This window comes from Neomonachus schauinslandi, chromosome 15 (assembly GCF_002201575.2).
Source record: "Neomonachus schauinslandi chromosome 15, ASM220157v2, whole genome shotgun sequence".
Taxonomy (NCBI): Eukaryota; Metazoa; Chordata; class Mammalia; order Carnivora; family Phocidae; genus Neomonachus; species Neomonachus schauinslandi.
The window spans coordinates 10,036,288-10,063,079 of NC_058417.1; the positions used below are offsets into that span (position 1 = coordinate 10,036,288).

General features: G+C 45.3%; 1 protein-coding gene across 2 annotated transcripts in view; it reads right to left on the bottom strand.

Moving 5' to 3' along the window:
- The window catches only part of SPECC1 (sperm antigen with calponin homology and coiled-coil domains 1), a 189,112-nt gene extending 171,127 nt beyond the window's left edge, over positions 1-17,985 (bottom strand). The window contains exons 1-2 of one of the 2 annotated variants that reach the window (XM_021694717.2): positions 17,833-17,985; positions 8,269-8,404 (exon numbers count right to left, since the gene is read on the bottom strand). In XM_021694717.2, the coding sequence (XP_021550392.1) occupies positions 8,269-8,404; positions 17,833-17,979 (283 nt within the window). In that variant the 5' untranslated portion in view covers positions 17,980-17,985. The remainder of the gene's footprint in view (positions 1-8,268; positions 8,405-17,832) is intronic. The other variant, XM_021694719.1, reaches the window with a different exon arrangement.
- Positions 17,986-26,792: the final 8,807 nt, after the last annotated feature.

Genomic DNA, 26,792 nt, shown 5'->3' on the forward strand with positions numbered 1-26,792 from the left:
AGAAAAAAACCTCATTCCGGGGCACCTGGGTGGCTCAGTCGTTAAGCGTCTGCCTTCGGCTCAGGTCATGGTCCCAGGGTCCTGTGATCGAGCCCCGCATCGGGCTCCCTGCTCCGCGGGAAGCCTGCTTCTCCCTCTCCCACTCCCCCTGCTTGTGTTCCGGCTCTTGCTATCTCTCTCTCTCTCTCAAATAAATAAATAAAATCTTAAAAAAAAAAACCCTCATTCCTGGCAGTCTGTGATTTTTTTGCAGGCTCTCATCCCCAAACAAATGGAGTGCCCCCCTCCTCTGCCCTCAACAACCACGGGGCCCTCGAGAACTCAACCGAAATCAGCACACCCCTTATTCCGAGCCTCCTTTCTGAATGTCCCATCACTTCCGAGGCTGAATGACTCCCACAGCTTCCTTTTCCAGCCAGTCTGTTCCTTTTCCCACATTTCCGGAATCCGTGGGCCCGGAGCTGGTGTGGGTGTTGTCTCCACCCCCAACTGTCACTTTGCAGCGGTCTCGTCTCCACCCTGCGAAAGGCACCCCCTCCGTCTCTGAAGTTCATGCTGTGAGACCTGGCATCCTCTTTCCTCTCCTTGTGATCCACTGACCACCCCCCAGCCCAGTCTCTCGAGTCCCCCACATCCCGGCTCATGAACCCCCCCCGCCCTGTGCCAGGGGCTGACCCACCCACCCTCTGTCCTCTCAGTCCCGAGACCTCCAGAATCCTTCTACCTCTACTCTCATGCCAGCAAGCCAACCCATGCCACGTTCTCTCGGGCTCTGTTTCCTCATCGGCAAGTCCCGGTCCCGATATTTACTAAGCATGAACTTGCACAGTCTGCATAATCTCTCTGATCTATAAAGCGGCGAGGACAGTGATGATCCTGGGTCCTCGGGTTATTGCAAAGACTCAAGGAGATAATATGTATCAAGTACTTAGAAGAGTGGTGAGCACACCGTGTACAAAGAATGTGAGCTATTGGTAGAGATTCCATTACCAGAGGGAGATGATGGCGGAAGAAAACAAGTCTCCCCACCCCCGGCAAATGATGTGGCAGAGGAAAGAATTCGGACTGGGGGTGAGCCCCGTTTCTTCGCATGTGACTTGGCAATAAGAATATCCACCTTCTGAGCTAGAGGAGTTGGTGCCTTCTTTTTTTTTTTTTTTTTTAAGATTTTATTTATTTATTTGAGAGAGAGAATGAGAGAGAGAGAGCACATAAGAGGGGGGAGGGTCAGAGGGAGAAGCAGACTCCCCGCTGATCAGGGAGCCCGATGTGGGACTCGATCCGGGGACTCCAGGATCATGACCTGAGCCGAAGGCAGTCGCTTAACCAACTGAGCCACCCAGGCGCCCGAGTTGGTGCCTTCTCACGTCAAAGAGGACAAGCATCTTAGGTTGGAGCCTAAGGTACGCTGGGTCTGAGGCAGCTCACTTTCCTCTGCCACATCATTTGCCGGGGGGTGGGGAGACGGATGGGCACGTGGGCGGGCGAGGACACCGGTGACTTTTTGGACGTGCGCCTGCCTTGATGCTGGAATGTCTCCTGAGATGTCTGAGATTCTGTGAACATTAACACAGAGCTTGGCCAAGGTGCAGCTGGCTCCCTTCGCTTAACGTTGAGAAAACACTGATAGCAGTTTAAAATAATGCCATTCTTTTCATTCCCGCGTGTGCCATGTACAGAACCGTCTAAATGAATACTTTTGTGCAGCGCCAGTTTTTAGGACATTCATCGGTGTGGCTCCAAGAACCTCCCTCTGGCCAAGTGCTGTCTCCAGAAGGGACTGGTCTTTAATGTCATCCCTTGGGCACCCATCAGGTCTCACCTGTGAGCAGAAATCTGACCCTCCATCTACCTCAAACCCACTGGGAGAATCAGCAATCCCTACTCTGAGTTATAAAACCCAAAGGATCAGGAGCAGGGACTCAGACAGCTGTTTGCATACCCATGTCCATAGTAACGTTCTTCACAGTATCCACGAGGTGAAAAGGACACAGATGTCCACTGATGGATGAATGGATAAACAAAATGTGGTGTATGCATACGATGTAATAGTCTTCAGCATTAAAAAGGGAAGGGAATTCAGGAACGCCTGGGTGGCTCAGTCAGCTAAGCATCTGCCTTCGGCTCGGGCTGTGACCTGAGTCCTGGGATTGAGCCCTTCGTCGGGCTCCCTGCTCAGCATGGAGTCTGCTTCTGCTTCTCCCTCTCCCTCTGCCGCTCCCCCGGCTCAAGCTCTCTCGCTCAAATAAATCAAATCATTAAAAAAAAATAAGAACCCATCAGGAGAGTTTAGAGCTGTTGAGTCTACCCTTCAAAGTATACCCAGAAGCTAACTGTGGCTCCCAGCTCCATGGCTACAACCCAGCCCAGGCCACCTCCTTGCCAGCCTCTGGTCTGGCCTCCCACTCCATTCGCCCGTGCTCAGCAAGCAGCCAAGCACTCCCTTCAGAATGAGGTCAGATCATGTCACTCTTCTGTTCCTTGGCCTTTCTGCCCTGGTCTCCCACTGCTGTCCACCTCGCGCATGGGGGTGAAGCCACGGTAGCCTCTCACTGTTCTTGGATGGGTCACCCCTTTCTACCTGGCTGACTTCATCACCTCTTCCACATCTTGTCTATGTGGCTCGAAGAACACAGGTGTCTCTGTCCTGCTCACTGATGATTCCTTTTTCCTACAACAGTGCTGGGCACATAGCAGGCACTCAAAAATATTTGTTGAATTAATGAATGAGTAAAAAGGAGGATTGTTTCTCAAGTCTGGTAGTTACAGGGTTCCTGAAAATCTGGGCTCAGAGCGGAAGGGCAAGGCTGACTTTTGGCAAGGCTGCCATCTAGTGGCTGGATTCCTTTGTAGCTTTGTGGGTGCGCACAACATTTCCTGGGACCCTGGAGATGAGCCGCAGATGGGGTAAGCAGGGAGGGCAGCAGTCTACCTACACACAAGGGACCACTCTGTTCTCTAAATCTACTCCCCTAGGGTAAGATGAGATATACACAAAGGGCACCTTAGGGAGAAAAGGAAGAAGAACATATCTGGGCTGTAACACAGATGGGTAGATAATATTGATCTAGAAAATCAGTAGGAGTGGATGTTGGGTGTGGAAGCTTCGGGTGGGCGTGGGAGTTACAAAGTCAAACTCGTCTGGCCCTTCTTTCATTCTTTTTCTTTACGGCTCAACGTGGAGAGAACTGATGGAAGTCCGGTAAAGTCCAGCATCCGATGGGGGGGGGGGGGGTGCCATTTCTAATACACTAAATCATTCCCATCTTTGTCTCCATGGTAGTGAGATTTAAAAACCTGCACCCGGGCGCCTGGGTGGCTCAGATGGTTAGGCGTCTGCCTTCGGCTCAGGTCATGATCTCAGGGTCCTGGGATCGAGTCCCGCATCGGGCTCCCTGCTCTGCGGGGAGCCTGCTTCTCCCTCTGCCTCTCTCTGTCTCTAATGAATGGATAAATAAAATCTTTAAAAAAAAAAAAATTAAAAAAAAAAAATAAAAATAAAAAATAAAAAAAATAAATAAATAAATAAAAACCTGCACCCATTACTAGTACGAGCACTTTTGTTTCCCTGTTTCTTGTGTGTGTAAAAAAAAAACAAAATGTGATCCAGTATTCAAATGACCACCTCACACTCCTGGGCCACTGCAGGGGTGGGAGCACCTAAAGCCCAGAAGCACTGGCTGAGGGGCATCATCACCATGAGACCCCACAGTTTGGCTCAAGGGCAGATGCACGGGTCTGGATTCACCATGAATGAGGCAGTCTGGGGACACATGACAAATGCACAAGAGCACCAGCTGTCCAAAAGCTGATTTAAAAAATTGTTGAGGACTGCCCACACTTAAAAATAAATTTCCAGAGACAAAATGTAATTTTCAAATTCAACTCTATTAATTTAAAGGACATAATTTCATTGGAATAAAGAAGGGGGTAAACTGAATTCGAATAGAAACTATAGGAATAACAATTTTACCTTGCATGCCAATAGCCCATTACAGTTTATGAGGACAGACAACGTACTCAAGATCTTTGTCTTGACGGACACCACCATGTAGCAGATATCCAGGTGACAAATAAGCATGCTAATGCCCTAGGGGCTGTGGGAGTGAGCCCACTTTAGGAGCCAGGATTAAACCCAAGTCTTTCTCTGGAATCCTGAACAAAGGGAGGACATGCTGTGATCAAACAATTAAACAGCTCATCAACAAAATGGTTAATAAACACCACAAAAGGCAAGTAGAAGAGGAAGATTCGGTTAACGCAAAAAAAAAAAGAAAAAAAAAAGTTTCAGTTATGACCTGTATTTTACTCTGTTTTTAATTTTTAAAGCATTGTATGTATGTGTTTAAAAAATTTCAAACAGTATAGAAAGATCTAATATGAAGTCTTTCCCCTCACCACTTTCAATTCTGGTAACTCCTCAAAGATAACCATTTTTAATCCCTCCAGAAAAAAAAGTTATGATTTCAAATATTAAATTAATGTATACTTTAAAAAAAAATCAAAGCAAATGAGATCACACCATAGGCACCATGTTCTTCTTCCCACTTCGTAACGTACTTTGATCTTTCCCTATTGGTACATACGAATCTACTGTGTCCATTTTCGAGGCTGCGTACTATTCCACTGGACCGAAATCGCATTATGCAACCAGCTCTGTACTGATACACACTTAGGTATTGCCAGTATTGCCCACATGTATTGCCATCCTCTTTCAAGTAAATCAGTAATATTAAATGCCAAGGAGATCCTTGGTGGAAGATTATACATATTTCATACGTAGACAGATATTACCAAACTATCCTTGTACATCAACTATAGGTGGGGTCCTGGCTCCCTGTGCCCTTAATAACATCAGAAATGCCTTTAATGTTTGCTCATTGATGAGAGGAAATGGTATATCCAATTCTTGTTTTGTCACATTTCTTTACCTCTGTGTGAGACTTAGCATCTTTCTAGTGCCTGTCTTTACTTTTTAACGTGAACTAGCCATTTTTTATTGTATCATTTTTCTTTTTCTTATTGATTTATATAAGCTCTGTGCAAATACGCCTTTGCTACCTGTATTGCAAAAACTTCTGCTTTTTACAAAACAAGTTTTTATATTTATGTGATTTTTTTTTTCATCTTTTCTTATATGGCTATTGTGTTTGTTTCTACTTGGAAAGGACCCTCCAAGGCCAAGACTACAAACTGACTCTGAGGTTTTCTCTTTGCACGTCCACGGTTTCGCTTTTTAAGATCGAACTCTCTCATCCACTTGGAATTTATTTTGATGAGAGGAATGAGATCAGGATCCAGCCTTATTTTTTCCTAAAGACCCAATAAGTCATTATTTTCCAATGAATTATCTAGCTTGATATAAAATGCCACTTTTATCCCATTCTATCCTGTATATATACTACCCTAGGTGTAATCTGGACTTTCTCCACTGTTCCACTGAATTGCATATTTATTCTCCAGTTCCAAAATGTTTAAACTTAGTCCCTTGATTACTGTGTTTTAGAGATTTTCTGGTTATTCTGGAATATTTAGTCTTCTAGATCAGGGCTTATCAACAGAGGCACTATTAACATTTTGGCCTGGATAATTCTTTATTGTGGGGGCTGTCCTATGCGTTGTAGGATGTTTAGCAGCATCCCTGACCTCTGCCCACAAGATGTCAGCAGTAGGCCCCTAATTATGACAAGAATATCTGTAGACATTGCTGGTTGTTCCTTGGGTTAGGGTGGAGGGCAAAAGGCCCCCGTTGAGAATCACTGTTTTGGATAAACCCAGTATCATTTTACCAGTGTTTGCACTCCCAGTCAATTCCCACTGATATCTTAATTGGGATGAAAATGAATTTATAGAATAACTTAGACAATGTTATTATAGTTAAGATATTATACTTATTAAATTCAATCTTTATTATATTTGACCTTCCTATTCAAGAACCATGTGTATCCTTCTACTTATTTATGTCTTTTATGTCCTTCAAAAGAGTTTTAAGATTTAAAAAAAAAAGTGTAGGCTAGGGGCGCCTGAGTGGCTCAGTCATTAAGCATCTGCCTTTGGCTCAGGTGGGCTCAGGTCATGATCCCAGGGTCCTGGGATTGAGCCTCACATCGGGCTCCCTGCTCCAAGGGGAGCCTGCTTCTCCCTCTCCCACTCCCCCCGCTTGTGTTTCCTCTCTCGCTGTGTCTTTCTCTGTCAAATAAATAAATAAAATCTTTAAAAAATAAAAATAAAAAATGTAGGTCTTGTAATATTAAGTTTATTCCTAGGTATTTTACCTTTTACATTCCTTTATAAAGAGGATCATTTCTTGTGTTTTTTATCTCTTCTAACCAGTTACTGATAAGAAAGCTATTTATATTTGAAATTCTATAACCAACAACATGCTAAATTCCTATTGTATCTAATAGATCTGCAGGACATTCTGAGTTTTTTCTAATGATACAATTTTCAGGAAATTCTAAGCATTTTTCTCAAGTACAATGTTATCCTCTACAGAAAATCATCATTTTGTTTCCTCATTTCTGATATTTCTGTAGCTGGAGATCTCCTGTCTCACTGCCTTGGCTAATACTTGCAGAAAAATTTAGATAGCACTGGTAATGAGGCAATCTTGAATCATTCTTGACTTTAATGGGAATACTTACAGGATTTCACCCTTGAGGACAGTTCCAGCTTTGGCTTGGGATACATATATTTTAATCCCACTAGAGAAGTATCCGTACATTTATAGTATACCAAAAGTGTGTTTTTAAATCTGAAAGACTGCTAATTTTGCCAAACATGTCTTCCATCTCTATGGAGATGACCAATGGTTCTCCTTTGGTCTATTAATGTTGTAAATAGATTATATTCCTAAATTTCCAAATACTAACACATTCTTGGAGAGCATAAATCCAGTTGGTTGTGATCTACACTATTATTCTTTTAATTTCTTGTTGAATTCCACTTGCTAGTATTTCGATCCCACATTTTTACCTCAATATTTGAGAGTGACAGGATTCTGTTATTTTTTTTAGCGGTGCCTTGTTAACTTTTGGAATTAATGTTTAGGCTGGCGTGATAAAAAGAAGTTGTACTTTTACTTGTTGTATTTTTTTTTTAAAGATTTATTTATTTATTTATTTGAGAGAGCGAGAATGAGAGAGAGTACATGAGAGGGGGTAGGGTCAGAGGGAGAAGCAGGCTCCTCGCTGAGCAGGGAGCCCGATGTGGGACTCGATCCTGGGACTCCAAGATCATGACCTGAGCCGAAGGCAGTTGCTTAACCAACTGAGCCACCCAGGCGCCCCTACTTGTTGTATTTTTAAAACCAAATGTCTGTATTCAGTACGAAACCAGTCCTTAAAATAGTATAACCAATGTATAGAAATATGAGGCCCTCACATCCCCCCCCCAAAAAAGTCATATATACTCTTTGTAGATTCAACTTTTTGAAAACTGAGTAAATTAAAATACACCTTTGAAAGCTAATCTGGGTTGTGGTATTTTATGCAGAATGCAAAAATCATAAGTATACTACTGTTCAACCTCCATTATAAATTAATAATGACATATTTCAGCTATTTTCCCATCTTAGACAATTTAGCAATGCACAGAGATCTGCATTATAACGGTTGGACCATGGAAATCTTAGCTGTCTTATATATGTGTGCCCAAAGAAAATTAAATACATTTCTGATGCTTCCCATGCTCTGAACTCAAATATAATTGTTAAAAAACCTTTTTCCTGATTCTCAGAAAACCAGGGAAACAGAAGGTTCGCGGGTTCCCGTGGCCACCACCACCTAAGTGACTCAGAGGGTTTTTCCAGTTTTCCAGAGGATCCAGGAAGGATGTCGTACACCCACGTCTTCGAGGGGCCTGCAGGCTTCATTCACTCAGCTAACGCACCTCACACCAAGACAGCCCCAGAAGGTACAGCACGCACGTGGTGACAGATGGACTGCTGCGTGGACAGAGGGAGCCACAGTCTTCTTCATTACCTTTTGTTTCTTGTCTGTCTCCTCACTAGATGTAACGTCCCCGTGGGCGGGGACATTGTTGCCTAAACCCCCATCTGGGCCCAGAGTGAGGGCCAGTAACACACATCTGATGAGGGGAGGGATGCAGGAATCATGGAAGGTTTTTCATAGTGCCAAGATGAATGGCTTGCTTAGGTCCCTCCTGCCTGGGACCTTCCTGCCTGAGTCCTTGCCACCTGGGGTCTTCCTGCCTGGGGCCCACCTGGGGCCCTCCCACCTGGGGTCTTCCCACCTGGGTCCTTCCTACCTGGGTTGCTCCTCAGGCGGCTCTCAGCAAGCTCAGAGATGGCTCCAGCTGTCGAAGTCTTTTTCAGTCGAGCCACCCCGGAAGCGGTGGTACTTCCTGGTTTGTTGAGCATGTCCTCACTACTGGCCCTCTTGAGCTAAGAGACAGGTAGAGGGAAAGACAGAGGACGAAAACATACATTATCAGTAAGGAGTGCTATAAACCAAGAAAACACTGAGCGGTACCACCTGCCCAGTGGTTAAGATGCAGGAAAGGCACTTGGAGGAGCATGATCATGTGCAGCGGAAAAATGCAAACCCAGACAAACCTGTGTCTATCATTTACAGGTCCGAGTATGATCTTCCATTATTGTTTCAAAGAATATTATAAGATTATGAATACTACCCATCATGTCACACTTCAAATAATGAGTTTTTTTTAAAAAAAAACCTGCTTTCCTGTTTTTGTTTTTGTTTTTTAAAGATGGGAGCCGATGAAGAAAGAACTGTGAGATGCACAAAAAGCAAGATAGGGTAATGCACAAAAAATTCAAGGACAACAAAAAACAGCTTAAAAATACGTATCTCAATTACAGAGATGTATGTGTATATATATGTATGTATGTGTATATATGTATACGTACATATATATACATGCACATATATATGGAGGGAGTAGAAGGAAAAGATAGAAATGATCTGAATTTGTACCATGTGCTCCACACCAGGCACTCTGTATATGATCTCACACAGACAACATGTTCAGAGGGAAGAGAGGAGCCTTCGGGAGGCAGAAGAACACTGCTAATGGAGGACAGAAAGAAAGCAGAAGAAACCTCTTCCCTGTCCCAAAAATAGCATAACAAACATTTGTTGAAAGGAATTAAAGTCTAAGAGTGGGGAGCCCCTCAATGAGCTCACAGTTCTGGCCCTGGTAAATTACATTCAGGGTTAATGGGAAACACTGCAAATATATTTTCCCAACCATGGTAAGTCTTCTGGAAAGAATATTTCTTTCTTTTTTTTTTTTTTTTAAGATTTTATTTATTTATTTGACAGAGAGAGACACAGCGAGAGAGGGAACACAAGCAGGCGGAGTGGGAGAGGGAGAAGCAGGCTTCCCGCGGAGCAGGGAGCCCGATGCGGGGCTTGATCCCAGGACCCTGGGATCACGACCTGAGCCGAAGGCAGACGCTCAATGACTGAGCCACCCAGGCGCCCCAAGAATATTTCTGAAGAGGCATAGTACTAGAAGGCTGGAGCCAGGCAGATGCCCGGAGCCATCCCGAAAAGATCTGACATCTGGAGAAAGCAGCATGAGAAAGGAAAATGAGGGGTGGGTTGTAATTTGGGCGAAGCCCTGGTTCCACCCCTGCAAATGCTAGTCTGCTTTTTTCCTTTCCTCCCCATTGTTCTTTTATAAAATTTTTTATTGTGATAAAATATACATAAAAATTGCCATTTTAAGTGTACAGTTCGGTGGCATTAAATACATTCCCATGGTTGTGCAACCATCACCACCATCCACCTCCATCAGCCCAAAGTGAGGCTCTCTCTACTCATGAAACAGTAACTCCCCATAGCCCACTTTCTAAAAGAGGGAAGATGGCAAAAGTCTTAATATTAGCCCAGAAATTCTGGTCAATGTCTTTAAACAAATTATTCATTTTAAAAACAAATAGCTAATATCGAAATGATGATTTGCATGCACTTCCAGTCCCTAGAAGTGAGCAGAACTGTATTTTCTGGCCAATAGTACAGACCCCTAGCTTAACAACAAGACTAAACAAGGCACTTGGGTTGTGGCAGAAGTCCCTCGAAGTCACTCGATTGCCCTTCCTAGAGGGGCCCCATCACTGTTTCTCTACCTCCTGTCTCAGAGTAACAAGGGTCCCTGCACCCAATTTCTCCAGCCTCTCCAATTATCTGTCAGGTCACCAGTGAAATATGTGTTTAATACTAAATGACAATAGTTCATGATGTCAGCAACTTTTTCTCAATAGAAAAACAAAAACAAAAACAAATTTACTCGATCTGCCTACAAGCATGCCCAGATCCCTCCGTTGGGTCCCCAGAGAAAATCAGTTCTGATTTTAGATTTTGAAAATTCCCTGCACAACACGTCAAATGACAAAGGGAAATTGTTGCAGTTAAGGGAAATTTCTAACGCAGCAATGCAAATGATATGCACTTGCTTCTGCTGACCTCTATCTGATTCTCGGACAGAACTAAAATCAGTAAGTCTGATGCGGAGTGTGGAATAATCAAACTCCCCAGCAAAAGGCCAGGAGAGCAAAGGATCGGACTGCAAACCAGAATTGGAGGAATCCAACAAATGAGAGTGCAACCCCGGCCCTCCCCCTCCCCCCACTGAAACTGCCTCCTGCAATCCCACCCACCTCCAGGCTCCGCCCCTGGGCGTGGCCCAGGAGGGGGGAACTTGCTCCTCCCACTCCCCCTTTCCCTAACAGCCCGGTCCTTGGTCCTTGGTGAGATGACAGGCCCAAGCCACAGAAGATCGGAGTCAGCAAGCAGTGGGAGACTTAGCCCTTCGTGGTCCCACTCTGTGTTATAAAGAGATGGGATCCTGCCCCTTCCAGGCGGAAGGACACCTCAGATGTGTTATTGCCAGCAGCAGGCTATCTCCTTCCCGCGCAGTGTGGGGAGTTTGGGAGGCAGCAAGGCATTTACAGGGTGCGGGGGCACCTTCCACAAGGAATCCCATCTGAGAAGAACTTATTGCTCAGAAGCTCCCCCAGGAGACAGCACATACAGACTAAAAGCTGGTCCTTCTTTTCCTCTGCAGCAAACCTCTTCCTCTATCGCTCTGTTTTGGCTGCGACATCAACGTCAGACACAGAAAGCTACGAGTCTTAGTAATTCTTGTTCTGTCTCTGTTCACGGCTGCGCTTTGGGCTTTGTTTGCTGGTCCCTGAATGCGACTTGGGCACCGCTTGAGGTTTCTGGTTTGTTACAGATGATCACTGGGCAGGTACGCACTTCTGGTGTTACTTTGATATGTTTAATAAGCATTTTCAATAATGCTTTCACTGATATTTAAGCTGCTGAGCACCTGCACATGAAAGCTTACAAAGGGAAAAAGTTTAAATAGCTCACGGATTAATGTAACTAAGAAATTCCTCTGGATTCCGCAAAGATGGGGGAGTGGTGGAATCTGAAGCTCTCTAAAATCACACGAAACCTAATCCCATCTTCAAAGGTAGAAACCGGGTTATGGTTGGAGAAGTGGCTGTGGAACTCGGGGGCGCATGAGAATCCTTGGAGGGCTTGTTAACATGCAGACTGCTGCCTGAACCCCAGCCTCCAATCTGCCCCCCACGCCAGCCCCAAGTTTCGGATTCCCACAGTCTGGAGCAAGGCCTGAGAATCTGCATTTCTAACTGGTTCCCAGTTGGTGCTGCTGATGCCGCTGCTGACCTGGGGACCACACTCTGAGAACCAGTGGTTTATCACAGCACTGTCGATGGAAATATAACACCAGCCGCGTATGTCTAGTGGCCACATTAACAAAGTGAGAGGAAAGCAGAAATTAACGTTAAGAATATATTTTCTTATGGTGCAGCCACTCTGGAAAACAGTATGGAGTTTCCTCAAGAAGTTGAAAATAGAGCTACCGTATGACCCAGCAATTGCACTACTGGGTATTTACCCCAAAGATACAAATGTAGGGATCCGAAGGGGTACGTGCACCCCAATGTTTACAGCAGCAATGTCCACAATAGCCAAACTGTGGAAAGAGCCAAGATGTCCATCGACAGATGAATGGATAAAGAAGATGTGGGGTATATATATATATATATATACAATGGAATATTATGTAGCCATCAAAACCCCCCCGAAATCCTGCCATTTGCAACAACGTGGATGGAACTAGAGGGTATTATGCTAAGTGAAGTAAGTCAGTCAGAGAAAGACAAGTATCGGGCGCCTGGGTGGCTCAGTTGGTTAAGCGACTGCCTTCGGCTCAGGTCATGATCCTGGAGTCCCGGGATCGAGTCCCGCATCGGGCTCCCTGCTCGGCGGGGGGTCTGCTTCTCCCTCTGACCCTCCTCCCTCTCATGCTCTCTGTCTCTCATTCTCTCTCTCTCAAATAAATAAATAAAATCTTTAAAAAAAAAAAAAGAAAGACAAGTATCATAGGATCTCACTGATATGAGGAATTTGAGAAACAAGACAGACGATCATAGGGGAAGGGAGGGAAAAATCAAACAAGATGAAACCAGAGAGGGAGACAAACCGTAAGAGACTCTTAATCTCAGGAAACAAACAGGGTTGCTGGAGTGGAGGGAGGTGGGAGGGATGGGGTGGCTGGGTGATGGACACTGGGGAGAGTATGTGCTATGGTGAGCGCTGTGAATTGTGTAAGACTGCTGAATCACGGACCTGTACCCCTGAAACAAACATTATATGTTAATAAAAAAAATTTTAAGTTTTAAAATTAAAATTACAAGAGAAAAATACAAACAGTAATTGTAAATATTAAATTTTCAATAAAACATTTAAATAAAAAAATATATTTTCTTAACCCAACACATTCAAAATATTATCAGTGTAAAATATATGAATGAGGCATTTTACATTTTTTTGGCACTGACTCGTCACAATCGGGTGTGTATTTCACACTTAAGGCACATTTAATTTTTTTTTTTTTAAGATTTTTATTTATTTATTTGACAGAGAGAGACACAGGAAGAGAGGGAACACAAGCAGGGGGAGTGGGAGAGGGAGAAGCAGGCTTCCCGCCGAGCAGAGAGCCCGATGCAGGGCTCGATCCCAGGACCCCAGGATCATGACCTGAGCTGAAGGCAGACGCCTAACGACTGAGCCACCCAGGTGCCCCAAGGCACATTTAATTTTGACATTTCAAGGGCTGAACTGCCACCCCTGGCCAGTGGCTGGTGTATCAGGCAGCACAGGTAGGGAGACTCCCGGAGAATGATTACATAAGACGGGCTGGGTCCCCAAGCGTCATGCAGAACATGCCTAAACTGCCCTGCTTTCTGAGGGGGGGGGCCTCTGGCCCCCCTGGCCACAGGAGTTTGGCCAAGGTCAGTATATGACTCATGCTTAGCCAAGCAGAGACCTTTCCCAGTTTTTTGCTTGCTGTTTGATATTTTTTTTTTTTTTTAACAAATCAGAAGCAAGCAAAAGAGGTAATTGGAAGCAAAGCAGCCAGGTCTTCCAAGGGATGTGGGGTGCGCGGGCTTGCTGGCAGCCATGCTTTGTAATACAAGCCGCAGGAGAACAGACGTCAGGAGGCAAAGGAGCAGAGATGAGCGGCAGAGAAAGTGTTCTGGCATGTTCTGGTCCCTGGTGCCGGCCTCTCTGAGCTCCAGTCTTGTACCTCTGTTCTACCCCCAGTGACATGGGAGCCTAGGATCTGCTCAATCCACTTCTTTTCTGCTGAAGCTCCTCAAGCCAATGCTTCACCATTTGCAACGAAGGGGGTCCTGACTCGTAGACGTGGGCCTTATTAATGGCCAGAATGAAGTGGCCTATCCGCATCCGAGCACCCAGGGCTTTCCTTTCCTGCACTGGGCTTAAGCAGCCCACGGAAGACCTACAGCAACATCCTCCGGACCACCTGGGCTCCTCGCCCCCCACCTGGTTCTTACACTGCTCCTGCAGCTGGGGCCAGTATTCGAAGTAGGGCATTTCATCTCACTTTGGTGGCTTTGTTTCAGTTTTCCTATTTGTGACTAGCTCAAATATATCTATCCATCCCATATGTATCCACTTACTATAAAACAAATACAGTAAAGATGGCAACTGTAGCATCCAGGTGGCTGGTGCATGGGTGTCACGCTGTCACTCAACGTCTCTGTGCACTTGCCATTTCCATAGTAAACTACGGAGGGAAACAGATCCTTTACCCACGGCTGGAGGTGGGAAGGGGAGAATGGTCAAAACACAGAAACACGACGAGGGCTAGAAAGGCACAGGCTTGGTACGGCTCCTTCTGCTACCCCTTCCCTCGAACGCTTTCTCTTTTATAGAGTACGTCCTGGAGACCCCAAGCATCAGAGATGACAACATGGGTATTTGCTTTTCCCCTGACATTTTCCCCGTGGAACAAGTTTCCAAAAACATTTACCTATCGGGCAGAAGCAGCCAGCATTTCATTGTCCTTAGGAAACCCACACCTGAGCTTCAGATCTTTTTTATTAAACACTGCTTAAAAAAACATTTTGATAGATTCCAGAAGCTCTAATGGTCTGAAGTATATGTATTAATTTAAAATCTATATTAAAAATGTCTCCCTGAGGCGCCCAGGTGGCTCAGTTGGTTAAGCGTCTGCCTTCGGCTCAGGTCATGGTCCCAGGGTCCTGGGATGGAGTCCTGCGTTGGGCTCCCTGCTCAGCAAGGAGTCTGCTTCTTCTCCCTCTCCCTCTGCTGCTCCCCCTGCTTGTGCTCTCTCTCTCTCTCAAATAAATAAATAAAATCTTTAAAAAAAAAAAAGTCTCCCAAATGTGCTATGGGTCAAAGATAATAAAAATAAAAACCATGGAAATAATGGGCAAGTCCAGGGTAATAGAATGATAAACAAAATTATGGGTAGGACATTTTGTCCACATTTACTCCTCGCGGCAAATAAGGTATTATCTTCATCTCAGAACTCAGGACAACTACATAGCTTGCCTGAGGTTTCACAGCTAGAAAGTGGTCGAGGCAGGATCCCAACTCAGCCTGGTGTGACCCACCCCAAGACTGTGTTCCTCCTTATTCCAGGATCCCATCATACTGCCACTCGCAGAAGAGCCGGTGTCCTTGGGCATTTGATAAATATGGAGTGCCCACCAGGGAACAGGTGCTTTTCTAAGCATGAGGGACAGAGCTGTGCAAGAAACAAAAGAGCACACAGTCCCTGCCCTCATGGGGCTCCTGTTCTATTCGTTGCGAGACAGATGCTGCCCAAGCAGGTGTGTGCAATGGGAGTAAGAGCTAAGAAGGAAGATGAGGCAGGGCGAGGAGGGTGTATGGGGGCCCAAGGGGCACTTTCCAGTGAGTGATCAGGGGTGATATCTGATAAGGTGACATTTGAGCATAGACTTAAAGAAGAACTGGCAGAGGTGCAGGGCTGGGGGCGGGGGGAGGAATGCTCCAGGCAGAGGAGCCGCAAACAGGCTGCTGCAGGGGTGCGTCTAGCTCATGGAGGGGCAGTGCCACTGGGCACCAGGAGAGCATATGGCTGGAGCCCGGAAGGAGGGAGGTAGAGCAGAGGGGAGGGCAAGGACATCTGAGAAGGAATGGGATCTCCAGGGCACCACTGGCTATATCAAGGACTTTGCTTTTCAGCCCGAGTGAAATGGGGAGCCCCGAGACGTGATGGAACATATGTGTTGAAAGGACCACTCTGGTTTCCGCTGAGAACAGAATGTGGGGTGCAAAGACAAAAGCACAGGGATGGTTGAGGAAGGCCGTGCAAGGAAGGTGGTGGCATGAGCCAGGGGGTCCCAAGGGAGGCAGAGGCAGTTGGCTTGACATCGATTTTGAAGGCAGAAGGGATGGCATTTTGCTGATGGCCTGTGGCATGTGAGGAAAGCAGGGCCCCAGATGCTGAATGGCCTGAACCACTAAGAGGATGAAGTTGCTCAAAGGGGAAGATTCACGGGGGCGCAGGAGGTGGAGGGGAAGGAGTCTGTTTTGGACATGTTACATTCTAGGAGCCTTTTACTTACTCTTATTTTTTTAAAGATTTATTTATTAATTTTAGAAAGAGAGAGAGAGCGAGCAATAGGATGCGTAAGGGAGAGAGAATCTCAAGCAGATTCTATGCTGGGCACAGAGCCTGACAAGGGACTTGATCCCATGACCCCAAGATCATGACCTGAGCCAAAACCAAGAGTCGGACGCTTAACCAACTGAGCCGCCCAGGCGTCCCTGTAGGTGCCTTTTATTTATTTATTTTTAAATTTTTAAAGATTTTATTTATTTATTTGAGAGAGAGAATGAGAGAGAGCACATGAGAGGGGGGAGGGTCAGAGGGAGAAGCAGACTCCCTGCCGAGCAGGGAGCCCGATGCGGGACTCGATCCTGGGACTCCAGGATCATGACCTGAGCCGAAGGCAGTTGCTTAACCAACTGAGCCACCCAGGCGCCCGTGTGGGTGCCTTTTAGACATCTAAGTGGTGATGTCACAAAAGCAGCTGGAGGGTTCCTGGATGGAGATGCAAATTCGTATGTCATCCACGCGTACAGTCGACCCTTGAACAGCACAGGGGTTAGGGGTCAAAAATGCAGTCAAAAATCATGTATGACTATTGACTCCCCCAAAACTTTATTCATAGCCTACTACTGACCAGAAGGCTTACGGGTAACGTAAACAGTCGATTAACACCTAGTTTGTATGTGATCTGTATTACATACTGTATTCCTGTAGTAAAGTAAGCTAGAGAGAAGAAAATGTTAAGAAAATACACTTACAGTACTGTACTGTAGAAAATAAGCAATTCAAACCCATGTTCAAGTGTCAACTGTAGTATTAAAATTCACGAGAACAGACACTAACACCTAGAACAACTTTTCTCAACCTGGCCAGTGCTGACCCTCACTTAGGGAGCCTGTTGGAAATTGGGCGGGGTGGGCCACGTTTAGTCATCCCCCTGATTGGAGGTGCTACTTGTATTTAATGGGTGGGAGGATGGGGAACCCAGACGTTGTCCCATATCCCACAGAACTCTCACATGTTCTGCAGACATTCACAGAGCGGGAGCACCTTTTTGTCATTATCTGAGCCTTGAGCATCCCTTGGTTTTACATGGAAAAACAATGTACTTCCTACACAGCTGCCCCATCCTTGTGCTCCTTGGAGCACCTTAGGTCTATCAGCAGTCACGCTCAAGCACATGCAGGGGCAAATACAGATTATTTAATTAAACACAGATTGCCTCTTCTTTTTCTTTTATAGTTAGGATGTTATATTGATTTTTCAAGAGTACGTGTGTAGGCAGGTTATACGATCTCTGAATCTCATCTCAGGATAGTAAGGGAGGCTTTGGGGGTGACACAGCAGCTAGAAACGAGGTGAGACCTCCCCAAACTGCACCCTGGGCCCACCTGACATTAGAAACCCAGAGGATGAGCAGGAGCCAGCAGCGGAGACCCCGAGGTGCCGCCAGGGAGGGAGGAGACAACGGAGAGAAGGTACTCCTAGACGGAGGGTGTAATCAATCATGTTAACGCTACTGACAGGCAAGTAAGACGAGATGGAGAATTGACAACTCCATGATCAGGATTGAGGCGATCACTGGTGATCCGGACCCCCATCTGCTAGGGTGCTGGGGGCAAAACTCTAACCGGAGAGTCCACATCATTCAGGGCAGGGGAATCTTAGTTTCTCTGTTAAGCATGTTGCACATTTCCTTTCTCAGGCCCAGAGCACCCCTGCTCCCCGCCCTTGCTCTGTTCCTTTGGGTCAGGATGGGCTGGTTCTCCTGGGACCCTCCGGGGAGCCTCCTCCCTGACCTCGACAGGCTGCTAGTCTTGCTTACCGCCCTCTTCAGTCCTCCCGCCCGGGGCTCCCGGGGGCGCCCAGCAGCCATGTGCTGGGTGTTTCGGTCTGTACCTTGCTGAGCCGGGACTCAAAAGCCAGCGAGGTGGAAGATTTCGAACTCTTCATGCCCGAAGGGGCCGCAGGGAGGGGCCGTGCACGGTCTGTCCCATGGCCGCCCGCTTTGATGACCGGATTCCAGGGTTTGGCTGCGCTCCTCATGTTTGTCCTAGTGAGTCCCTCTTTCTGCACAAGACGGAAAAGAGAAACATGTGTCCACAACTCGAACATGCTGAGCAACATCACAGCGCTCTCCCCCATCTCCACGTTCCCACGGTTATCACAGAGATCGAAGGTTTCTCTTTGGGCTGCACGGTGAGTATTCTCTGGAGCTGACACCTTCGCGTGAAGGCTACTTTGTACAATTCATGTCGGCTTTTACCAAACTAGTGAAACTTACCTGCGATATAATTGATGCTCTGACATTACTTTTCAGCCAAATGTCGGCTCCTTCTTATTCAGGGTATAACTGTATTAGTCTATGGTATAATACATACTATTATTATGCTCTGCTATTATACTATATGGCCATATGCTAAATACATATCCCCTTAAAACAGGGCAGCTTGAGTCAAGACATTCTGTGTCCATAAGCCTTGCAGCTTCGGGGTTGACAAGGGCACAACCTACCTAATTTTCAAATGGATCTAAATGAATTACTTGAAAATCGGATTTCACAGAAGCATAGCTTTTTCCTTCTTTCAAGCAAAAATGGGTATCATTTAAAAATGAATGGAGCATATTTTAATTGGCCGGACCTGACATTGTATGGCAGAGTTAAGCGCCCCCCCAAACTAAACTGTTTTATGAAAGAAAGCTGTGCTAAGGAGCAGGCTGCAGTTAAAGGCCGGAGGGGACAGCCTGCAGCCAGAGGTGTGGAAGGCAGCCTGAGGCTTGCCATCAGCAGTCAGGGTTCTCATTCCCGAGTGAGGAGTGGCCTGCCCTCTCCGGACCTCTCCGAGCCTGTTTTCTTCTATCAATAGCGCAACAACACGGGAGTCAATGCTCTCTAGGGGCTCATTCAGCTCCAGCCCTGCCCCTGCCATTGTGTATTCCAGTGACCAAGGGTGTGAACAGAATACCAAAACCCCAGGTAATGCCGCATCCCTTCAAAGAAACAAACCAGAAAAATGCACTTTAAAAAAAACACCAGTAGGTGACAGACAGCTAATTCCAGGGGCCACGCTCATAGAACCTGGAAGTCTAATGAACTGTCCCCGAGGGAGGGATCCTAGCTGATGCCAAGCGGCTCTGGGCCCCCTCTCCAGAGCCTCCCTGCATCCGGGTAGATGGCACCAGGCACCTATCGGAAAAAAAATAGGCTGCCTCCCCAGCCTAGCTCAGGCTGTGACCTCTTCTGTTCCTGGCTGGAAGACACCATCCCCAACTGACAGCGCTTCTCAGCCAGGACGAGCCAGCTCCTCTTCCTACTTCCAGGGATTCCATGGCGGTGACACCTGTCCAAGAATCCACCTGCAGCTCATCACTGCTGTACCCGCCCCTATGGGGACGTAGCTACAGGTGAAGATAGGTATGTGAAGACTTTGCCGTGTTTTCTCGCCAGTGTTTCTGAGAAAACGTCTCCATGATTTCAGTTCTATGATTTAGTGCTGAACCTGATTAGTCTCAGCTTGGTGCCGGATATCATGATGATTTTTTTTTTTTTTAATTCCATAGTACTGCTTGTGTATTTTACTGAGGTTTAGCACCAATTATTTTTCTTTTCTTTCTTGACCTGCGATGCTTAATGCTGGTTTCCATGGCAACAACGAGAGCATTCCTAGATTGGCAACTACACAGTAACTCATCTTACTGGGACTCTCAACAGAAATGAGCCGACATGGCTTGAGTAATTCTTGAAGAGCATGACTGATTACTTTTACCAGTTACTACAGAACCAGCCTGGAACATGTCAGTCTGTCTTTATGAAGATGACTCAAATAAAATATCTGTTTAATCAAGGCATCCCTATACGTTATGATTATAACTGGTTCGAAATGACTATTACAGGGCTTACTTTATGAAAACATAAGGTGATTCTGCCCAAGACCAAGGTGATTCTTGGTCAAAACTCAAGATCTAAACTCCTCTCTTAATCTCTGGCAACAAATCTGGCCAACAAATCTTCTGGGCAGTGCACCTGGACAAAGACTGATGAGTTACTTGATCTGAGGCAAAATTCTCAGGCTTACTTCACTTGCATCATTCCTCCTAGAAACTTGTGAACCCAATCAAATTATTACCAGAGAGCGTGTCTCATCTGGATCCCTCCTGTTTGCCATGCTATCCTTTCTTGGCTCCCTCTACTTTTTTTCCCATCATTTTTCCCAGACCAAGCCTTCTATTTTGGACCCATCCACCAGCCAGATTCTTCCCTTCAAATGCCACCTTCTTTCCAAATTCGAAATATACAGAAATGCGATAATTAATGTCCCACTCATGTGCACCCGGAAGAGAACCCTATAGGTAGGGATGGGACACCCGGAGCAGTATCGGGCTCCACAGGATCAGTGCAGCTTCCCAGGGATGGATAAGAGGATGAGAGCTGGTGTGTGAGGAAAACGCTCCAGTCAGACCGAACACTAGCTTTGCACCCTGCTCCCCCTTCTCATGGCTTAGGACATTACTAAACCTCGCCCCAGCCCTCACCGCCAGCCTCTACCAGTGTCTTCCCAGTGTTCTCCAAGTTGTCTGGAGACTGCCTCTTTTCCCTTGCTCTGCCCATACCCGGCTCTGGGCTCTTCTGGAACAGACCAGAAAGGTTTATGCTCAGAGCTGTCCATCGGCAGTGCTTGGCCGGCTTTGGCCCAGCCCTCTACCCACTTCCAGGAAGGCCTCCTGCCGGAAGGGGAGCAGGTGCCCATAGGCTCCACGCCCAGATTGCTGCAGACTTTCGTGCACCCCACTTCTGACACAGGGAACCAGATCATTACAGTGTGTGAGAGTAACTCTGCTAAGAGCTCCTCATGGGTAAATCCTCACCATAACCCTAGGAGGTAAGTATCACCCCCACTTTACTGATGGGGAAACTTTGGCTCAGGAGGGTTAAGCGACTTGCCCAAATCACAGAGTTTATGATGGAGCCAGGATTCAAACCAGCTGTCATTGGCCCTTACACACCAGGGATAGATAAGGCCTCTGTGACTCGTCTTTGCTCCCCTGGGAGAGCAGGAAGGCTTTTGGATCCAACGCTCCTGGTCCAAACGCAGCATCCCTGTTTGCTGTGTGAACTCGGGCATGCTTTTCCCACATCATGATTCTCAACACTTTATTAAGTGGAGTTATTAGTGCCGATGGAAAGAAAACATGGATACCGAGGGCCAGGCACATAAAAGGCACTCAACCGGTATCAGCTGCCTTTCCTACAAACACTGTTCATTGTGTTCGCTGGAGGGCCACTCCGCTTCATAATCTCAACAATACACAGCAACGGACCCATTAGACCAATTTCAGTGGCAGGAGCCAGACATACCTGATTTAAGGAAAGGGCTCCTCCTGTAAACAGAGCAGCCTATTTTCTTGCGGAAACATGAAAGAGGGTGAGTAGAGAGGAAAATAAACACTGAGAGCCGACACATTCCCATCCTGAAAATCGGCCCCAACCTTAATACAGCCTAGCTACTGAGGACACAGGTGTGAATACTGGGTGAATAATAATTTCCTTATGGATGTGATTAGTTACAGAAAATAAATAGAGGGGCTCTGGCCAAGTACAAGAAATTAAAAAAAAAAAAAAAGATTTGTATTGTTAATTCCTTCATTTCTGCAAATCCTCCTAAACCATCTCAAAGGATCAAGTTGATGAAGGAATTACAACTAGTTCTAGGAACCCACCCCCGCATGGGCGGGAAGAGGGCCTTCCCAGGGGTATCTTTTTAAAATTTTCCGAACATTTTATTTTACTTTTTATTTCTTAGTTTTTTTATTGAGGTATATTCGACACAGTGTTACATTAGTTTTAGGTGTACAGCAGAGTGATTTGACAACTCTATACACAATTTCATTAAATTACCATTATTAAATTATTAAACATTATCAAAATACCACTGACTATATTCTTTTTTTATTATTATGTTATGTTAATCACCATACATGACATCATTAGTTTTTGATGTAGTGCTCCATGATTCATTGTTTTCATATAACACCCAGTGCTCCATGCAGAACGTGCCCTCCTCAATACCCATCACCAGGCTAACCCATCCTCCCACCCCCCCTCCCCTCTAGAACCCTCAGTTTGTTTTTCAGAGTCCATCGTTTCTCATGGTTCGTCTACCCCTCTGATTTCCCCCCCTTCATTCTTCCCCTCCTGCTACCTTCTTCTTCTTCTTCTTTTTTTTTTCTTAACATATATTGCATTATTTGTTTCAGAGGTACAGATCTGTGATTCAACAGTCTTGCACAATTCATAGCACTCACCATAGCACACACCCTCCCCAATGTCTGTCACCCAGCCACCCCATCCCTCCCACCCTCCACCACTCCAGCAACCCTCAGTTTGTTTCCTGAGATTAAGAATTCCTCATATCAGTGAGGTCATATGATAGATGTCTTTCTCTGATTGACTTATTTCACTCAGCATAACACCCTCCAGTTCCATACACGTCATTGCAAATATCAAGATATATTCAGAGCACTAAATGAGAAAAATACGCAGCCTAGGGGCACCTGGGTGGCTCAATCGGTTAAGTGTCTGCCTTCAGCTCAGGTCATGATCCCAGGGTCCTGGGATCAAGCCCCACATCAGGCTCCCTGCTCAGTGGGGAGCCTGCTTCTCTCTCCCTCTGCCTCTCTCCCCAGCTTGTACTCTCTCTCTCAAATAAATAAATAAAAATAAAATCTTAAAAAAAAATGCAGCCAAGAATACTATATCAAGCTAGGCTGCCATTGAAAATAGAAGGAGATGGGGCGCCTGGGTGGCTCAGTCGTTAAGCGTCTGCCTTCGGCTCAGGTCATGATCCCAGGGTCCTGGGATCGAGCCCCGCATCGGGCTCTCTGCTCAGCGGGGAGCCTGCTCCTCCCTCTCCCACTCCCCCTGCTTGTGTTCCCTCTCTCGCTGTGTCTCTCTCTGTCAAATAAATAAATAAAATCTTTAAAAAAAAAGAAAATAGAAGGAGAGATAAAAAGCTTCCAGGACAAACAAAAACTAAAGGAATTTGCAAACACAAAACCAGCCCTACAAGAAATATTGAAACGGGTCCTCTAAGCAAAGAGAGACCCTAAAAGCAACATAGACCAGAAAGGAACACAGACAATATACAGTAACAGTCACCTTACAGGCAATACAGTGGCACTAAATTAATATCTTTCAATAGTTACCCTGAATGTAAATGGGCTAAATGCCCCAATCAAAAGACACAGGCTATCAGATTGGATAAAAAAACAAGACCCATCGATACGCTGTCTGCAAGAGACTCATTTTAGACCCAAAGGCACCCCCAGATTGAAAGTGGAGGGGTCGAAAACATTTACCAGGCTAATGGACACCAAAAGAAAGCTGGGGTGGCAGTCCTTATATCAGACAAATTAGATTTTAAACCAAAGACTGTAATAAGAGATGAGGAAGGACACTATATCCTACTTAAAGGTCTATCCAACAAGAAGATCTAACAATGGTAAATATCTATGCCCCTAACATGGGAGCAGCCAATTATATAAGGCAATTAATAACAAAAGCAAAGAAACACATCGACAACAATACAGTAATAGTGGGGGACTTTAACACCCCCCTCACTGAAATGGACAGATCATCTAAGCAAAAGATCAACAAGGAAATAAAGACTTTAAATAACACACTGGACCAAATGGACTTCACAGATATATTCAGAACATTCTATCCCAAAGCAACAGAATACACATTCTTCTCTAGTGCCCATGGAACATTCCCCAGAATAGATCACATCCTAGGTCCCAAATCAGGTCTCAACCAGTACCAAAAGATTGGGATCATTCCCTGCCTATTTTCAGACCACATTGCTTTGAAACTAGAACTCAATCACAAGAGGAAAGTCAGAAAGAACTCAAATACACGGAGGCTAAAGAGCATCCTACTAAAGAATGAATGGGTCAACCAGGAAATTAAAGAAGAATTAAAAAAATTCATGGAAACCAATGAAAATGAAAACACAGCTATTCAAAATCTTTGGGATGCAGCAAAAGCAGTCCAAACATTTTATTTTCTTACCAAGCTTCTTTTCTTTCCAGAAGAGAGTAAGACTTATATTTAAACCGTAACTCATAAATTATATGGCATAAAGTAGAAAAGAAATGAGAGAGAGGTAGGGAGGGGAGGAGGGAGGGCAGTGGTAACTGCTATTTTAGGAATATGATTAGGTGTCTGGTCCTGGGGGAACATCAGAGCCCATGCACATGTCTCTTGCCTCCTCGAATCATGTTCCTCTGCTCCTTCATCGCTGCCCTCGGAACCTGTGTTGGAAGGGTTGTTTGGGGGGCCTCAAACTTATGACCTTTTTAAGGCAAGAGAACAGAAGGGCGACGGGGAACCCATTCTGGACAATCGTGAAATAATGAGGGTCTGAGAGTGGGAGAGGCACTGAGGTCTTGACTACTAGTACAATAAGCACTAGGAAGCGGAAAGCTAAGGCATTCAAGTCTGAGAACTAACAAAATATGAATGTTCACATAGCTCAATCACCAGGGGACTCGGCAGGAAACAGAACATAAGTGAACATGCTGAAAATACGTAGCTTGAGCTTTTCAGAGCATGTGCTGAGTTTGCTCTTGACCTCCTCCTGCTCTTGCGTAGGTCGCAAACTGGGCTGGGTGGTTCTGCCACCGGGGGCCTTTGGCAGTGTATGGACACAGTGTTGGTTGTCACAACTTGGGGTGTGCTACTGGGTAGACCTAGAGATGCTGCTAGACATCCTACAATCCAAAGGGTGGCCCCAATAATGAAGTGTCTAGCCTAAATGTCAGCAGTCAAGGTTGAGAAACTCAGATCTAGAGGAAGAACCAGAGTTCTTGGATGCTAGTTCTTAGACAGGCACCTGGTTCTTTTCCCATCCAACACTGGAATGTTAATGCTGAGACTCTGTTTTGGGAGCAGCCGAGGGAATCCCAGGCTTCAGCTGGAGGCCACAGGAAACGCTTCCAAGTTTATTATTTCCTGTGATCTTGAGATGAGAACTCATCCCATTTGCCTTAGATTCCTTCCCGGTAAATAAGGAAAAGAACAGATCTCCACTCGATATCAGAAGAAAAATGGCAAACTAAAATTTATCTCATCAGCAGAAGTCATTTAAAGGAAACAAGAAACAAGAAGTGATAAAACAAAATCTAAACAGAAAAGAACATTTGTACATCGCTAACCACACCATCTCAAACCTGAAAAACAAACAAACAAACAAACAACCCCCTTCAAAAATGAAGTAAGAACTTGTAGAAACCATGAAATGCTGCCACAAGGCAGAGATCCACAGCAAATGGGGTGTAATCTGGGATATGAAATAGAGGAGTTGGGTCACTGAATATGAAATGCAGACCCGAGAAAGAGGCTATAATCTGGGAGCTATATTAAGACCAGCAAGAGCTCAGAATCACTGCCCGGGGCCATCCTGCTGTCTCCAAAGCTGAACCAAGAAGGCAACATCCCAAGCAGTGGATGGCCACTAATTAGTAGTTATTTCCTTACCTATAATGTGGCTTCACATCAAAGAATTAAAAGTGCATGAGCCAAGGCAGGAGAAAAGGAGATGGAAATGAAATACTTCAAGAGCTCTTTCTATAGAAATAGTTTAAAAAAGAGCTATCGAAGGGTAACAAAGAATAAAAACTAGAATGCAGTGCCAGAACCATTCAATAGGGAAGGGCAGTCTTTTCAACAGATGGTACTGGGAAAACTGGATATCCACATTCAAAATAACGAATTTGGATCCTTACCTTGTGCCATAAACAAAAGTTAACTCAAAAGTGGATCAAAGACCTAAATGCAAGCATTAAAATTGTAAAACGCTTAGAAGAAAACATAGGGGAAAAGCTTTGTGGTATTGGGTTTGACAATGGATTCTTGGATATGATACCCAAAGCACAGGCAACAAAAGAAAAAAATAAATAGGACTACATCAAAATTAAAGACTTTTGTGCATCAAAGGACACAATCAACAGAGCACAAAAGCAACTCATGGAATGGGAGAAGATACCTGCAAATCATTTATCTGGTAAGGGGTCTGCTATGGACTGAATGAACGATGTCCCCCACATACCCTATATTCGTTTGTTGAAACTCTAGCCCCCAATGTTATTGTATTTGGAGACAGGGCTTTTAGGAGATAAATTAAAATTAAATGAGGTCATAAGGGTGGGATCCTAATTTGATAGGATTGTTGGACTTGAAACCGACGAGAGGTCTTATGAGGACATAGTAAGAAGGCAACCATCTATGAGCCAGGAAAGAGTCCTCAGAAAGAACTCAATCAGCCAGCACCCTGGTCTTGGACTTCCCAGTCTCCCCAACTGTGAGAAATAAACGTCTGTGGTTTAAGCCACTTAGTCTGTGGTATTTTGTTATGGCAGCCTGGGCAGATGAAGAAATGGTTAATATCCAGAATGTAAAAAGAACTCCTACAACTCAACAAAAGCAAACATGATTTAAAATGGACGAAGAACCTGAACAGACATTTCTCCAAAGAAGATATACACATGGCCAATAAGTACATGAAAAGCTGTAACACATGACTAATCATTAGGGAAATGGAAATTAAAACCACAATGAGATACCACATCCAACCCACCAGGATGGCTACTATACACAACAACAACAACAAACACAAAATAACAAGGGTTGGTGAGGATGTGGAGAAACTGGAACGCTTGTGTGCTATTGCTGGGAATGCAAAATGGTGCACCCGCTATCGAAAACAGTATGGCAGTTCCTCAAAAAACAAAAAAAATAGAATTATCATATGTGGTAAGCCAACTTCTGGGTATATTCCCCAATAACTGAAAGCAGAGTCTCA